The sequence below is a fragment of the Sciurus vulgaris genome (genome assembly GCF_902686455.1).
Source record: "Sciurus vulgaris genome assembly, chromosome: 2".
In the NCBI taxonomy this organism is placed as follows: Eukaryota; Metazoa; Chordata; class Mammalia; order Rodentia; family Sciuridae; genus Sciurus; species Sciurus vulgaris.
Window position 1 is genome coordinate 81,146,678 of NC_136462.1, and position 16,689 is coordinate 81,163,366.

The following is a 16,689-nucleotide window of genomic DNA, read 5'->3' on the forward strand; positions in this document are numbered from 1 at the left end:
TTTTTCTCAATTAAGAGTGATGTTGGCCATGGGCTTAGCATAAATAGCCTTTACAATGTTCAGGTATATTCCTACTGTCCCTATTTTTTATAGTGTTTTGAGCATGAAGGGATGTTGTATTTTGTCGAACGCTTTTTCTGCGTCAATTGAAATAACCATATGATTCTTAACCTTAAGTCTATTGACATGATGGATTATGTTTATTGATTTACGGATGTTAAACCATCCTTGCATTCCAGGGATGAACCCCACTTGTTCATGGTGCATGATTTTCTTAATGTTTTTGGATACAGTTTGCCAATATTTTGTTAAGGATCTTTGCATCTATATTCATCATGAATATTGGTCTAAAATTTTCTTTCCTTGATGTGTCTTTTCCTGGTGTGGGTTTGAGGGTGATATTAACTTTATAGAATGAGTTTGGTAGGGTACCCTCCTTTTCTATTTCCTGGAATACTTTGAGAAGTATTGTAATGAGATCTTCTTTGAAGGTCTTGTGGAACTCGGCTGAGAATCCATCTGGTCCTGGGCTTTTCTTGGATGGTAGGTTTTTAATGTCTTCTTCTGTTTTATTTCTCGATATTGATCTGTTTAAATTGTGTATGTCCTCCTGGTTCAGTTTTGGAGGCGCATATGTCTCTAGAAATTTGTCAATGTCTTTGGTAGTTTCTATTTTGTTGGAATACAGATTTTCAAAGTAGCTTCTCATTATGTTCTGTATTTCAGTGGTGTCTGTTGTGATATTTCCTTTTGCATCATGAATTTTATTAATTTGAGTTTTCTCTCTCCTTCTCTTTGTTAGTGTGGCTAAGGGTTTGTGTATTTTGTTTACTTTCTCAAAGAACCAACTTTTTGTTTTGTCAATTTTTTGAATGTTTCTTTTGTTTCAAATTTCATAGATTTCACGTCTGATTTTAATTATTTCCTGTCTTCTACTACTTTTGCTGTTATTCCGTTCTTCTTTTTCTAGGGCTTTGAGCTGTAATGTTAGGTCATTTAGTTGTTGACTTTTATTCTTTTCTGGAATGTGCTCCATGCAATGAATTTTCCTCTTCTTCATAGTATCCCAGAGATTTTGATATGTTGTATCATCGTTCTCATTGACCTCTAAGAATTTTTTTATCTCCTCCCTGATGTTTTTTGTTACCCATGTTTCATTCAATAGCATATTATTTAGTCTCCAGGTGTTGGAGTAATTTCTGCTTTTTATTTTGTCATTGATTTCTACTCTCAGTCCATTCCATTATGATCTGATATCATACAAGGCAGTATCTCTATTTTTTGCATATCTTCTAATATTAATTGTTCTCATTATATCTTTGCTTTCCTAGCTCAGATTTTCACTTGTTCCTCTTACCTTTTCTCTCTTACATACCTGATTCTCCCTCAAATTACCCTCCCCATCCTTTTTTCTTCTTTTTACCTTGGTTTATACTATTCTTTTCTATATTTTCTTTTTCTTTTTTTCATTTCTTCTTTTGTCTGATATTTCTCCACTACCCTGTTTAGACCCTATATAACATTATACCAATTCTAATATATTCAATAACTGAATTTCAACCTATTCTAGAACTTTCCTACAATTTATACCTGGATTAGACTAATTGTAAAGAATGGTATTAGTATGTTTTTGTTTTTTCATAAGGTTGAATAGTATGTGACTTTACTCTGAAAGTGATTGTAGTGAATGGGGTTCAGTATCTTCTCTTAAACTATGCCTATACTGGGAACAGGAGAGAACACACATAGCGTGAAACTATAAATACCTGGCTATTCATCTAACTCAGGGTTCTTAGGAGAAAGAAACTCACTAAATAGTCCCCACATAAACGAAGAAACAATAATCATTCCAGTAGAGGGGGAAGACACACAAGCAGTTCAAAAAAGCAAGGAAAAAAACACCCCAAATAATGCACCACATTAAAAAACTGATCCCATTGACACCATAGTGGAGTAAATGTTGGAAAAGAATTTAGAAAGTTCATAGTTAACATGTTCAACAAGCTAAACAAGACATAAGGAATGACCTTAGAAAAAGCAGGAAGTGAGTTATCAATAAAGAGATGGAGATTCTGAAAAATAACCAAATGGAAATCTTGGAAATGAAAGACTTAATTTCAAATTAAAAATTAGATAGAAAACACCACCAATAGATTAGGCCACTTTAAAGATCAATTTTTCAGACCTTGAAGGCAATGTATATACTCTTGAAAATACAGTTGACAAAAAAAAAGATGTTAAGAAACCATTACCAGAATATTCAAGAAATCTGGGATAATATTGAGACAAAATTTAAGAATCATTGGGAATAGAAGAAGGCTCTGAAATACAAACTAAAGGAACACACAATATTTTCAGTGAAATAATATTAGAAAAGTTTCCAAATTTTAAGAAGGAGATGAAATCCAAATCCAATAGGCACACAGAGCTCCAAATAAGCAAGATCAAAAAAGATTCTCTCCAAGGCACATTATAATAAAAATGGCTAATGTGTAGAATAGAGAATTTTAAAGGCTGCAAGAGAATAATTGCAGGTCACATATAAGAGTATACCAATTTGAATTTTATCCAGACTCTAAAAGCCAGGATGACTTAGAATAACATACCAACCTCTGAAAGAAAATGGGTGCCCACTAAGATTACTATAACCAGCAAAACTATCTTTCATAATTTAAGATGAAATAAAAACCTTCTACATTAAGCAGAAGCTCAAAGAATTCATAACCACTAAGCTTGCTCCATAAAACATATTCAATAAAATATTTCATATATAAGAAATGTAAAATAAAAGTAAAAACCAGCATAGGGTTGAATTTCACTAGAAGAATAATCAACTAATAGAGAACCAAATCTGAATTATTAAAAATAAATCAAAATGGCAGGAAATAAAAATCATCTCTTTAAAATTACATGGAATGTAAATGGTCTAAACCATTTACTCAAAAGACACAGATTAGCAGATTGGTTTTAAAAACAAGACCTAACCATATATTGTCTACAAGAGACACATCTTATAGACAAAGATATCCATAGACTGAAGGTGAAAGGATGAGAAATGAAAAATGAAAACAAAGAGAGGTATTTATACTTAGATAAAGTAGATTTCAAGTCAAAATTAATCAAAAAAGACAATGAAAGTCACTTCATTCTGGCTAAGGGAATCATTCAAAAAGATATAATGATTGTAAATACTTAAACCCCAAAGAACAGTGCACTTCCATGTATAAAACAAACCCTTCTCAGGGTTGGGATTGTAGCTCAGTGGCAGAGCAGTTGCCTAGCATGTGCGAGGCACTGGATTTGATTCTCAGCACCGCATATTGATAAATAAAATAAAGGTCCATTGACAACTTAAAAAAAGTTAAAAATAACTCAAATCTTTCTCAGTATAAAGAATCAAAGAGAGCACAATACAATAATACTGGGTGATTTCAACACATCTCTCATTATTAGATAGGTCACTCAGGCATAAACCAAGTGAAGGCACTTTGGAACTAAAACATACAATTAATCAAATGGCTCTAAGAGACATCTATAGAATATTTGATCCATTGATGACTGAATTCACTTTCTTCTTAGTAGCACATGAAACATTCTGTAAAACAGATTATAAAATAAATATTAGCAAATATAAAATAATAGTTATAATTCTTTGCATCCATTGTATCAGATCATAATGGAATGAAATTAGAAATCAGTGACAAGATACAAAATGGAAACCATTTTAATACCTTGAAATTAAATAATAAACTTTTTTGGTACCAGGAATTGAATACAGCAGTGCTTAACCACTGCGCCACATCCCCAGCCCTTTTTATTTTTTATTTTGGGATAGGGTCTCACTAAGTTGCTTAAGACCTTACTAAGTTGCTGAGACTGGCTTTGAATTTGCTGTCTTCTAGCCTCAGCTTTCAGAGCTGCTGGGAATATTACACTTTTGAATGAAGAGTGGATCATAGAAGAAATCAGGGAGAAATAAAAAATTTCTTAGAAGCAAATGAGAATAAAGATACAACATATCAAAATCTCTGGGGTAGTATAAAGACAGTTCTTAGAGGAAAGTTTAAAATACTGAGTTCCTTCTTTAAAAAATTAGAAAGATAAAAAAATAAAAAATCTAATGTTACACAAGTCCCTGAAAGAAGAAACATCTAATACCAAAATCCATAGAACACAGAAAACAATTAAAACCAGAGCTAAATTTAATGAAATTCAGAACAACAACAACAAAAAAAATACAAAGGATTAATGAAGCAAAGAGTTGGGTCTTTGAAAAGAAAGCAAATTTGACAACCCTTTGCCAAATTAATAGAAGAAAGAGAAGACCCAAATTAATTAAATTAGAGATGAAAAAAGGAGATATCAGCTTTGCTAAAAGCCAGAGGATCTTTAGAAACTATTTTGAAAATTTATACTTCAATAAGTTAGAAAAATAGCAAAGATAATGACAAATTCCTAGAGATATATGACATACCCAAATTGAACCATGAGGATCTAGAAAACTTAAACAGACAAAAATAAAGTAATAAAATTGAAGAAGCAATTTAAAACCTTTCAAGAAAGAAAGTCCAGGACCAGATGGATTCTCAGCTGAGTTTTACCACACCTTTAAAGAAGAATCAATGCCAATCCTCCTCAAATTTTTCCATAAAATAGAAAGGGAGGGAACACTGCCAAATTCATTCTATGAAACCAGTTATCACCCTGATACCAGAACCAGACAAAGACACATCAAGGAAAGAAAATTACGGACCAATATCCCTGATGAACATAGATGCAAAAATTCTTAATAGAATACTGGCAAACTGTATTCAAAAACACATTAAGAAAATAAGGTGCCATGATCAAGTGGGTCTCATCCCAGGGATGCAAGGTTGGCTCAATATACAGAAATCAATAAATGTAATACATCACATAAATAGATTTAAGGACAAGAATAAATGATTATCTCAATTGATGCAGAAAAAACATTTGATGAAGTCCAGTACCTATTCTTGTTTCAAGCATTAGAGAAACTAGTGATAGAAGAAACTTGCCTCAACATTGTGAAGGCTATAAATGACAAATTGAAAGCATTTCCTCTAAAAACAGGAATAAGAGAAGGATGTCCACTCTCATCATTCCTATTCAAAATAGTTCTGGAAACTCTAGCAAGAGCAATTAGGTGAGAGAAGAAAATTAAAAGGATACAAACAGAAAATTAAAAGGATACAAACAGGAAAAGAAAAGATCAAGTTAACTCTTTTTGCTGATGATATGATCTTATATTGAGAAGGTCCCCTACCCCCCCCCCCCCAAAAAAAAAAAAAAAAAAACTCCACCAGAAGACTTGTAGGCCTGATAAATTTAGGAAAGTAGCAGAATCTAAGATCAACAAACATAAATCAATTGCTTTTATATACTCCAATAATGAATCTTCTGAAAAAGAAATTAGGAAAACTGTTCCATTCACAAAAACCTAAAAAAACAAAACAAAACAACAAACAAACGAAACAACAGCTTAGGAATGAATCTAATGAAGGAGAAGGAAGATTTATACAATGAAAATTATAGAACAGTAAAGAGAGTCATTGAAGACCTTAGAAAATGAAAAGACCTTCCGTGTGTTCATATAGGCAGAATTAATATTATCAAAATGGTCATACTACCAAAAGTATTATACATAATTAATGCAATCTCTATCAAAATACCAATGACATTCTTCCCAGAACTAGAAAAATTAGTTCTAAATTCATTTGGAAGAATAAGAGACTCAGAACAGTCAAAGTAATTCTGAGCAAGAAGAGCAATGCTAGAGGCATTGCAATATCAGACCTCAAATTATACTACAGAGCAATAGTAACTAAAACAGCATGGTATTGGCAACAAAACAGACATGAAAACCCATAGAGTAGAATAGAAGACACAGAGACAAACCCACACAGATACAGTCATCTCATATTCAACAAAGGTGACAAAATCATATGTTGGAGAAAAGATAGCCTTTTTAACACATGGTGCTGGGAAACCTGGATATTCATATGTAGAAGAATAAAACTATATTCCTATATTTCATCCTGCACAAAAGTCAACTCAAAGTGTATCAAAGACTTAGGAATTATACCTGAAACTTTTCAGTTGTTATAAAAAATGTAGGGTCAACACTCCTTCACATTGGTGTAGACATTGACTTCCTTAACAAGCTTAAGAAATACAACTAAGAATCAACAAGTGGTACAGCATCAAAGTAAGTCTTTTACACAGCAAAGGTAATGATTAAGATTGTGAAAAGGGTGCCTATAAAATGGAGAAAATCATTGTTAGTTACCCTCTGACTAGGGATTAATACTCAGAATATATAAAGAACTCAAAAAGCTTAACACTACTATTACCACCACCAATGAAAAGACCCCAATCGATAAATGGGAAAAAGAACTAAGCAGATATTTCTCAAAAGAAGAAACACAAATGGCCAAAAATATATGAAAAAATTTGAACATCTCTACCAATTAGAGAAATGCAAAGCAGAACTACACTATGATTTCATTTCACTCCAGTCAAAATGGTGATTATCAAGAATACAAGTAATAATAAATGCTGGTGAGGATGTGGGGGAAAAGGCACGCTCATACCTTGTTGGTGGGACTGTGAATTAGTGCAGCCACTCTGGAAAGCTGTATGGAGATTCCTCAGAAAACTAGTAATTGGACCATCATATGACCTTGTTATCTCATTCCTCAGTATACGTCCAAAAGACTTAAAATCAGCATACTATAGAGATGTAGCCACACCAATGTTTATAGCAGCACAATTCACAATAGCCAATCAGTGGAACTAACCTAAGTGCCCATCATTAGATAAATGGGTAAAGAAAATGTAGTATCTGTACACAACGAAGTTTCACTCAGCCCTAAAGAAGAATGAAATTATGGCATTTGGTAGTAACTGGATGGAAATGGAGTACATCATGCTAAGGGCAATACCAGACTCAAAATCAAGGGTTGAACATTTTCTCTCAAATGCAGAAGCTAGACCAAAATAAGTAAAATAATGATAATAATAATAAGTGGGTAGGAAACGCCATGAAAATAGAAGGGAGATCAGATGTACATATATGAATATGCCACAGTGAATTTCACCTTTATATATATATATCCATAATGCACGAATTAAAAAATCTATAAATAAATAGAAGAAAGATCAGAAGAGTAGAGGAAGGGGACAGGGTGAGGGAGGAGGGTAGGAAAAGGGGAAGTACTGGCGACTTAATTATAACAAATTATTTTCCACCCTTATATATAATAACGCCAGAATGAACCCCAATATTGTGTATAAATATAATGAACTATTAAAAAAGTAAAAAAAGTTGTTTCTTTGGGATAGATTGATTTGTAGACTAATTTAATGAATGAACACTATGTTCACTTAAAAAAGATAACTCTGTTTCAGGGAGAAAGGAAAAAGGATTAATTATGAAGGATAATAAATTTCATGTCCTTATTATTTTCTTCAGGTCATTCTGCATTCCACTGGATGTTCTTTTTCACTCTGCTTTATGCTGTGAAGATGGCTCACACCCCTAACCAATACAGAGCTGTGTGAATCATCCAGGCTTCTAGCAGGGATTGGCATTCCATTCAAATGATTCAACTGGAAAGCTTCTAGTAGTCAGAGTTCTCCAGAGAAACAGAATCAGTAAGAGAATATATGTAAGTTTATTATGACAAATTGGCTTACATGATCAGAGAGACTAAGAAGTCCTATGATCTGCCATCTGCAAGTGGGAGACCCAGAAATGTTGGTGGTGTAATTCAATCTAAATCTGAGAACCAGGGAAGGCACTGGTGTAAATCCCAGTCCAATCACAGAATTATATAAGTGAGATGTCTCAACCTAGGAATGGGGTTGGAATGAAGGCGGGATTCCTCCTTCCTCTTGCCTTTTATTCCACGTAGGCCCTCAGTGAAGTGGATGATGCCCACACAATTTTGGGATGGCAAACTACTTTACTGAGTTTACCTATTCAAATACTAATCTCACCAGAAATCCTCTCACAGACACATCCAGAAGTAATGTTTAATTTGGGTGCTCTTTGGCACAATTGAGTTGACACATAACATTAACCATCACAGACCAATAAAGAGACTCCATGTATGGAGGAGTTGACAGAAATAAGAGAATCATGAATGGAAAGAGAGGCACACACGGACTACTAATATTGAGAAAATATTACTAAGACCTGAAAAGAGCAGGGGAGGAAATGGTGCACTGGAGTTGGGTGAGAGCTGCCACTGACGAGCAGGTATCCCCTGGGAGAAGCTGTAGTGAAAGATACAGCTATTGTGAGAACTGAGGAGTGTAACACAAGAAATATGCTCTCCAGACTGAGCCTTAGCGTTGGTAGGGAAGAGGGTGAGAGCAAACTGGATTCTCACATACACTATTTCTAAATATTTAAAAGTTAAAAATCAAACCAAGAATTTGTATGGTAAAATATATTCTATCCTTCTACATTTTCAAATATACTCTTATGAATCTTGAACACTAGGTTCAACTTTATGATTCTCAGATTTCTTGGTGTTTCATGCAGAATCATGGTGTGGAGAGAGCTGGGTCTGGACTTCTGGCCCAGTTTGTGGCTCACATAGGAGGATGCCAAAGCTTGCATTTCCAGCTTTGCTCACTGCTCCTTCAGTGGTCCCCCATCCTGACCTCTTGTGTCTAGGAATGTACAGTCTTTCAGTGGGAAGACAGATTCAGGAAAGAGGTTCACAGGAGAGGGCTCTGGAAGAAGACTCAGGGCCAGAAGAGTAGTGACTCTCAAAGGCCTGAGTACCCAGAGCTTGCCGAGGAAAGGGAGAGGGAATAGGCTCTCAGTGGGAATGTGCTGTTTGTAGGGGTGTGGCCTCCATATGGCCCCACTTGCCTGACTTTGCTCTCTGACTCTTCTATCTCCTGATGGTATCTCCTAATGGTTTAGCTCAACTGGTGGCCATCTACCAGTGGAGTCTGTGGGATGTAGTGTCTCTAGAGAATAATAGAGACAGCCATAAAGAGGAGGGTCTGACTCTCTCCAGAGGAGATAAGGCAGTTATAGTGTTAGGCATGTTATAAACATATACATTCTCTATAAAATGTAAATCAGTGTAGCCATTACTAAAAGTCAATAGAATGGTTCAGAGTTGTCACGTTCATCCCACTGACACCTAGCTAGGGGGTGGGATGAAGCTGTAACTCCTGCTACTTCTGAGTCTCATGGTTGGAAGTAGCATTTTACCCCTCCTTTCTCTATCCTCTGCCTTTGAACATCTATGAACAGAAGCTGTGCCCTGACTGCAGAGCTGGAGTCAATACTTGCCATGGACACCCACTCAGGTCACATGAGTGTCACTAACTGGGCATGTAGTGGAAATAGAGTCAGACTGGGTGGCTACGTAAGTAAAAAGCCAGAGGACTTTTGGAATTCATTAATTTTGATGTTCTGATACCATGTCTAGGTGATATCAGAGTGAATAACATTTTATTAAGAATCTCCATTAGTTTCCTTCTTCAATCTCTTTATTAACTGTTTAGATTTAATTTAATCCTGATGTGTCTATAAACAAGGCTAACATGACAGTTTAGTTCACATTGAGTTACAGTGGAGCTAGCCACTTCTAAGCCATATAGGTTGAATATTCCTAACTCCAAAAAATTCAAAGTCCCAAATGCTCCAAAATCCTGAACTTTTTGAGCACATAAATGATGCCACAAGTGGAAAATTCCACACCTAACCTCATGTGGTGAGTTGCAGTCAAATTGCAGATGCACAAAAAATCTTGTATACAATCACCTTCATATTGTATATATAAAGTGTATATTAGACATAAATGAGTCTTTTGCTGAGGTTTGGGTCTCATCCTCAACATATCATTATGTATACGAAATATTTGAAAATATAAAAAAAATTGAAACTTGAAATACTTCTGGTTTCAAGACCAGAGAAGAGATTTTTAACTTATATATGGACTGAACCTGCTGGGAATTACAACCTTAGTCTAGATAAGGCAGGTCAAACTCTAGTCACAACCTGAATAGTAGCTATCCTTATCTTTTTTTTTTCCAAGCAGAAAAATTCTAAGGTTTAATATGGCTTCAATAAAGATATTTCATCTCTACAAATAAAAATTGGGATAACTTCACAAAATGACAAACTCTTACCTATTCAGAAAATTTTACTCACATTTTACAATAAAAAAGAAAAATTTTATAGATATTAGTATGTAGCATATAAAAGTTTGTTCTACATTTTGAATGAAAGTTATTTTTATAAATTGCTAAGCCTTTACAATTTTAATTATAATTAACATAAGTTTTAAATTTAAGCCAATTACTAAGTCATATGAAACACTTTACTCTAAAACAACATAAAAACTTCCATTGAGCCAAAATTATTATCTACCTGAATGAATACACTTTTATGTGTGTGTTTTCACAAAGTGTGTTATTACCTTACTGCTTCACACATCAAATACATGCCTGCACAGTTACACTTTAAGCACATGTTTATCGATCAGATTGTAACAGTGGTCTGCTTCACCTTTTGAATATAGCTCTGAGGCTTATCCATAGTCCTTGGAATAAACTATTATAATATTCCCAGCCTAAGGCAAAATATGGAATAAACATCAACCATTTGCCCTCTGTCTAGGATTTAATGGCAATTAAAGCAATGTGTTTATCATGATCTAATTCAATCTTCCCTGTGCCACTGGAGTTTAGAAAGAGTAGATTTAACTTTACTTTTACCTAGGAAGGAACCCAGACTCAGGGGACATTTGTCATGTTCTGCCATTGCACAATGTGACAATACGTGGCAAGATTCTAATTAATGCAAGGGTCCTGAGAGTGAGTTGTAAGGTGTGATGGTGCTCTCCCTGTTCCCTGCATAGGCGACAGCATGTTAACCCAGGCTCAATTCAGTATGATTTCTTCTCTGTTTTCCTCCGTTCCACTTTTCCTTGGGCATAATGAGGTGCTGCAGGTTCTCTTTGGGGCCAGTTATTGATGCTTGTCCATATGCTGCCACCCACCATCATGGCTGGTTGGTGGCTCCATATCTGTACATGTAAAACTCTTATTTAAAAAGTGACATGCTCCACTGTAGGGACACATCATAATTAAATATAAACAAGTCTCAATGAATGACTTTTAAATGTCTTCCAATAATTTGCTGTTACAAACAATGCTGCCATAAATATTCCTGTACATATATATTTTCACATATATTTGATTATATGTGTAGGCTAAGTATCATACTATGAACAATTCTCAGAGTGGTGCCCATTTCTATTTATTTTTGCCTGAAAAAGTGTGAAGATAGGCCAGTTACCCAAGGATGTGTTTCATTTTTAAATAGATTTTTATTTTTTAAAATGACACATAATACTTTTGTATATGTATAAGATACGTGATATTGCAATACAAATACATAAGGTGCTGTAATCATCTTGGGTCATTGGCATATATATCACTTTAATCAACCATCATTTCTTTATGTTGGCAACATTCAAAATCCTGTGTGCTAGCTATTTTGAAGCATGCAAGTAATCATTGTCATCCTTCATTATTCTACTGTGTTACAGAATGTTAGAAGTTACTCCTTCTACTCAATGTAACCCTGTACCAACTAACCATATTATGTCCATATCTCCTCTCCCCCCCTTCCCAGGATCTGATAACTACTATTCTATTTCTACTTCTACAAAATCAAAATTTAAGCTTTTGCATATGTTAGATCATGCATCATTTGTCTTTCTGTGCCTGGCTTCTTTCCCTTAACATAATGTTCTCCAGTTCTGTCTATGTGCTGCACAGGACAGAATCTCTTCTTTTCTTATGGCTAAATAATATATATGTATACATGTAATGTGTACATATATACACAAATATATGAAGTATATATGCATTTATTAATATCATATTTGCTTTATCCATTCATTCATTGATAGATGATTCCATACACACACATATCTTGGCTACTGTGAAGAGTGCTATAATAAATAAACCGCTTTTATTTATTTTTGGAGATATACTCAGTAGTGGAACAGCAGGATCATATGGAAGTTCTACTTTTTCTACTTTTATTTTCATTTATTTTTTTCAATTTTTGTTTTTTGTGGAACTTCCATACTGCCTTTCATAATGGCCATGCTAATTTATATTCCACCCAGCAGTGTATCAAAGTTCTCCTTTCCCCACATCCTCACCAGAATTTTTGTTTTGTAATTTTAATAATAGAAATTGTAACTGGGATGAGATGATATCTCTCTGTGGTTTAATTTGTATTTACCTGATTATTAGGGATGTCAAGCATTTTTTCATATACTTGTGACCATTTGTATATCCTCTCTTGAGAAATCTTTCCAGGTTATTTGTTCATTCTTAAATTGTTTTTATTAGAAAAGTATAATTATGCATAAAATTGGTTCATTATGAGATATTTATGCACATATAACATAATTTGCTCCATTGGATTATTTAAATGTTTTTGGGCCTTTGTGTTGTCTGCAAGGATGTTTTTTGAGTAAGGTCCTAATTCTTATGTTTCTAAAAATTTCCAAAGGGCATGCTTCATATCTTTGTTCCTCAGGCTATAGATCACAGGATTTATGAATGGGGTTCCTACAGAATAAAACAAGGTAACAAGTTTCTGCATTCCAGCTTCATGCTCAGATGTTGGGCTCAGGTACATGATCATTACTGAGCCATAGAAGAGTGAAACTACAGTCAGATGGGATCCGCATGTGGAGAAAGCTTTTCTTCTCCCAGCTGAGGAAGGAACTCTCAATACAGCCCTGAGGACCAGAGCGTAGGACCCCATGATAAAAAGAAAGGGAACAAACAGGAGCAGAGAACTTAGTATCATCCAGAAGAATTCCATCACTGGGGCTCTGGAACAGGTGAGGGCTAACAGAGGACCTGGATCACACAAGAAGTGGTCAATAATCCTGGATCCACAGAAGGACATCTGGGAAATGATGATGATAGGGACTGGGAACCAGAGGAAACCAAGTGCCCAGCAGGTGGCCACGAGGATGTTGCAGAGTTGCCCAGTCATAAGAGTAGGGTAGTGTAGGGGCCTGCAGATGGCCAGGTACCGATCAAATGCCATAACTGCCAGGAAAAAGCATTCTGCAGAGCCCAAGGAGAAGAAGAAATAGAACTGGAGGAAGCACCCAGAGAAGGAGATGACCTTGGTGTCAGACAGGAAGTTGGCCAGCATGTTGGGGACCGTGGAGGTGACATACCAGATCTCCAAGAAGGAGAAGTTGGCCAGCAGGAGGTACATGGGGGTGTGGAGTCTCTGATCCCAGTGCACAGCACAGATGATGGAACCATTGCCCATGAGGGTCAGGAGGTAGACAGTGGAGAAGAGCACAAAGAGGAGGATCTGCTCCTCCCTGGGCCCAGGGAAGCCCAGGAGGATGAAGCCAGTGATGGTGCTGGAGTTGCTGGAGGAGCTGAAGGATTTCATGTGTCTGTGAGCTGTAAAAGCACCTGCAATTATTGAATATTCTAGGAATAACAGTGGGACTTTTTTTTTTTCTGAAAAAGAAACTGAAAGTTATTTGTTATTAATTTAAGATTTATTGAGTATTTATGTTTGCTAGGTATTTCTTGTAAGCACTGGGCATATAGTAGTGCACAAAGCAAATTGAAATCCTTAGTTCATGTAGCTCTCCCAAGTCGTGGCTCTTTTTCTTTCCTCTTGAACTAATTATACTAGTTCAGTTCTTTTCTTGGTCAACACCTTTATAAAAGTAGAAATTTTTGCTATTTCAAGGAACCGTATTGTGGAGGTGATTGGGGATATGCAAAATTCTTGCATTTAGAAGGGTTTATAAATTTTTAAAAATGAAATAAGTGTACTTCCTTTGTACTCTAAACCATCACCTAAGGCATTGGCTTGTTGGCCTTGATAATTTAGGGAACAAAAATGTGGGACATTTTGGTTGGGGAATAGTTCAGTGGAAGAGTGTTCACCTAGGAGGCATGAGGTCCTGGTTTGATTCTCAGCACTGCATAAACAAAACAAGAAATAAAAGAAAAGGAAAGGAAAAAGAATACTTTTTAAATCAATGCATTATAGTTGTACATAGTGATGGGATTTTTTTAACATATTCATACATGTACACAATATAACATATAATTTGGTCAATATCACTTCCCAGCACTCTCCCCTCCCTCCTTGCCTCCAGGACTTTTTAATGTCACCAAAATATTGTTGTACAGTGATTGTATTTAACCTAACTTGTGGAGTTGTCATCTCTAATAATATTCTTTATGCATATAATGAGTGAATTATTTAATTCACTGAGAAAAACTACCTGAAAAAGTATAGCTTAAGACCTCCTGAATAGGTAACCTGAAAGTTAAAATTAATATTTTTATTACTAGATGGATGAATAGTTGAGTAAATATTTGAGGACTCTTTCTCTTTCCTGTTTCAAACATTGTTCCTCTTCCCTTTCTCATATTCTTCATATACAACCCAGTCGCAAATCCTAGTGACTATTTCCAGAATGTGCCTTGACCCATCTGTTTTTCTCTCTCTCCAGCCACTGCCTCTTACCCTGAGTTCAAGCTACCATTATTATTTCACTAGATCACTACAAAGGCTTCCCAAATGACCTATCTGCTTCTTTACTGCCCCTTCTCTATACAGCAGTCACACTGACCTTTTATCAGTGTAGATCAGATCATGTCATTTCTTTGCATAAAAACATTTAGTACCTTCTTCAACCTAGCGTGAAATTCAAGTTTTGTGATGCACGGGCCCCTGAATAATCTGGCCTCTGCATATGTCTACTAACTTCCTCCCTTCTTCCTGCCTCTTTCCTGGTCTGCCTCCCTTTTCCCATTTCTTCAGTTACATGGGCCTTCTTTCAGTTCCATAATAAGCTAAATCCTTCTCTGACCAGGTCTGGAAATCTCATCTGGAGCTCCTTCTTCAGTTTGTGTCCCAGGTATTCTCTCCTCAGGGAGAACTTTATTGAAAGTAAGCTTCTCTGCTTTTTCTGTGTTTGTAACTTCCTATGTTTTTTCTTTCTGGAACTTATCAAAATCTGAAACTATTTTATTTCTTCACTTACTTGTGTGCCTTGTTTGAAGAATTCATTGTTTTATTATAGTTTCTAGGACATACTGTTTACAAATGGTTGTATAACTGAATAGTTCTCTCTTTTTATTAAAAGTATTTTTCTTATGATAACATATGTTTATCACAGAAGCCTTGGACAATGCATGTATAATAAGGAATATAATAAAATCCTTTAAATACATATTAATCAAAGATATTTTGCAAAAATATGTTCCAAGTCTTAAAATAATATAATTTATATGAAAAGCATTTTTACAACATGTGAACCTAATAACAAACAAAAAAGATGAGTAAAAGTTTCAAGAATGTGTAATTTACGAAGTCTGTATTTTCCAAAGTTAACAGAGTGCTTATAGAAATTTCATAGAATTCATCTGAAAGGGGGTTACGAGAGATAGAATGGTCTTAGTAGTGAAAACCATTCCATTTTAGCTTATTATTTCTCCAACTGCTAAATTATGGGCAATGGGGTAGAAGAGTGGCATTTAAAAAAATCAAACAACAAACTTGCTTTATGGAACTAACATAGTTTTTAAACATGTTGGTGTATTAGTTTCTTAAATGTAAAATGGAGTTGTACTATATAATTCTTAATATTACTCACCTCTAAGGTGTTTATGTGGGATTTTCCAGACCACATAGAACAGATAGACTTGCAAATCTAGAAGTGATGTATAATTATGGGAAGGAAACATTTGGTGAACATTGTAGGAATTACGTATGAAGGTACACTATTCAGGATAATTCTCTTTCAACCTAAGTATAGAAAGCAGATGTTGGGTTAACAGGTCACAGTGTGAATTGACAGGTTCCTCCTGAGTTGGCTGCAGAGGGTGATGTGGCCCAGGTAGTGTGTGCAAAAAAAAAAAAAAAATGTATGCATGCCAATTTCTGGATGATAATTTAACAATCTGGGTAATTTTCACTGATACTTTCTTCTTTTCTGAAGCTCAGACCTAGGGACTAGGGTGGTGTGGAAGTCTTGGTATTACTAGTTAACTTCTCTCAGCAACCAGTCCAGACAATAAACATATCAGCAGAACCTTTGTCCTATTTGCCTGGAGATGGCATGCCATGGAGCTTGACCATATCTTCTAGGAGTGAATCCTGCCTCCACCTCTTCTGCTATATATGTTAGGCAAATTTTTAACCTTTGAATGCTTTGGTTTCCTCTTCTGGAAAGTGGAGAGACTAAAAGCACTGATTAAATATGGTATTTTGAGGATTAAATAAGTAATATTTGTCAAATGCTTGATATCCAGTCAGTGCTATCCAGCTGTCTATCCCATTGTATAAGCTCTTTCTTGAACTCCTTTGACAGTAAGTGACAATAAGTGTCACCCACTGATAGCAAGTGGTAGGCAGCTGTGATACACTAGAAGCAGTGCTGGATTGGAAGACGGAGCCCTGGAATTTGGATTTCAGCATTTACCTTGCCTAATGATAGCAATTCTACAAACCAATTATTTCTTGCTACATAGTTTCCTCAAATGTATAGTGGAAATAATGATGCCTTCCCAAAGGATTGTCATGATGAGCGCTGAATGAGATAGAGAATTGACAAGGTA

The 16,689-nt window shown here is 35.3% G+C and overlaps 1 protein-coding gene across 1 annotated transcript; it reads right to left on the reverse strand.

The window, feature by feature from the left end:
• Positions 1-12,559: 12,559 nt before the first annotated feature.
• Positions 12,560-13,495, reverse strand: LOC306651748 (olfactory receptor 11G2-like; the record flags this gene model as incomplete). The annotated part of the gene is made up of 1 exon (XM_079124529.1): positions 12,560-13,495. The coding sequence occupies one exon, from the start codon at positions 13,493-13,495 to the stop codon at positions 12,560-12,562; it is 936 nt and encodes a 311-aa protein (XP_078980655.1).
• Positions 13,496-16,689: the final 3,194 nt, after the last annotated feature.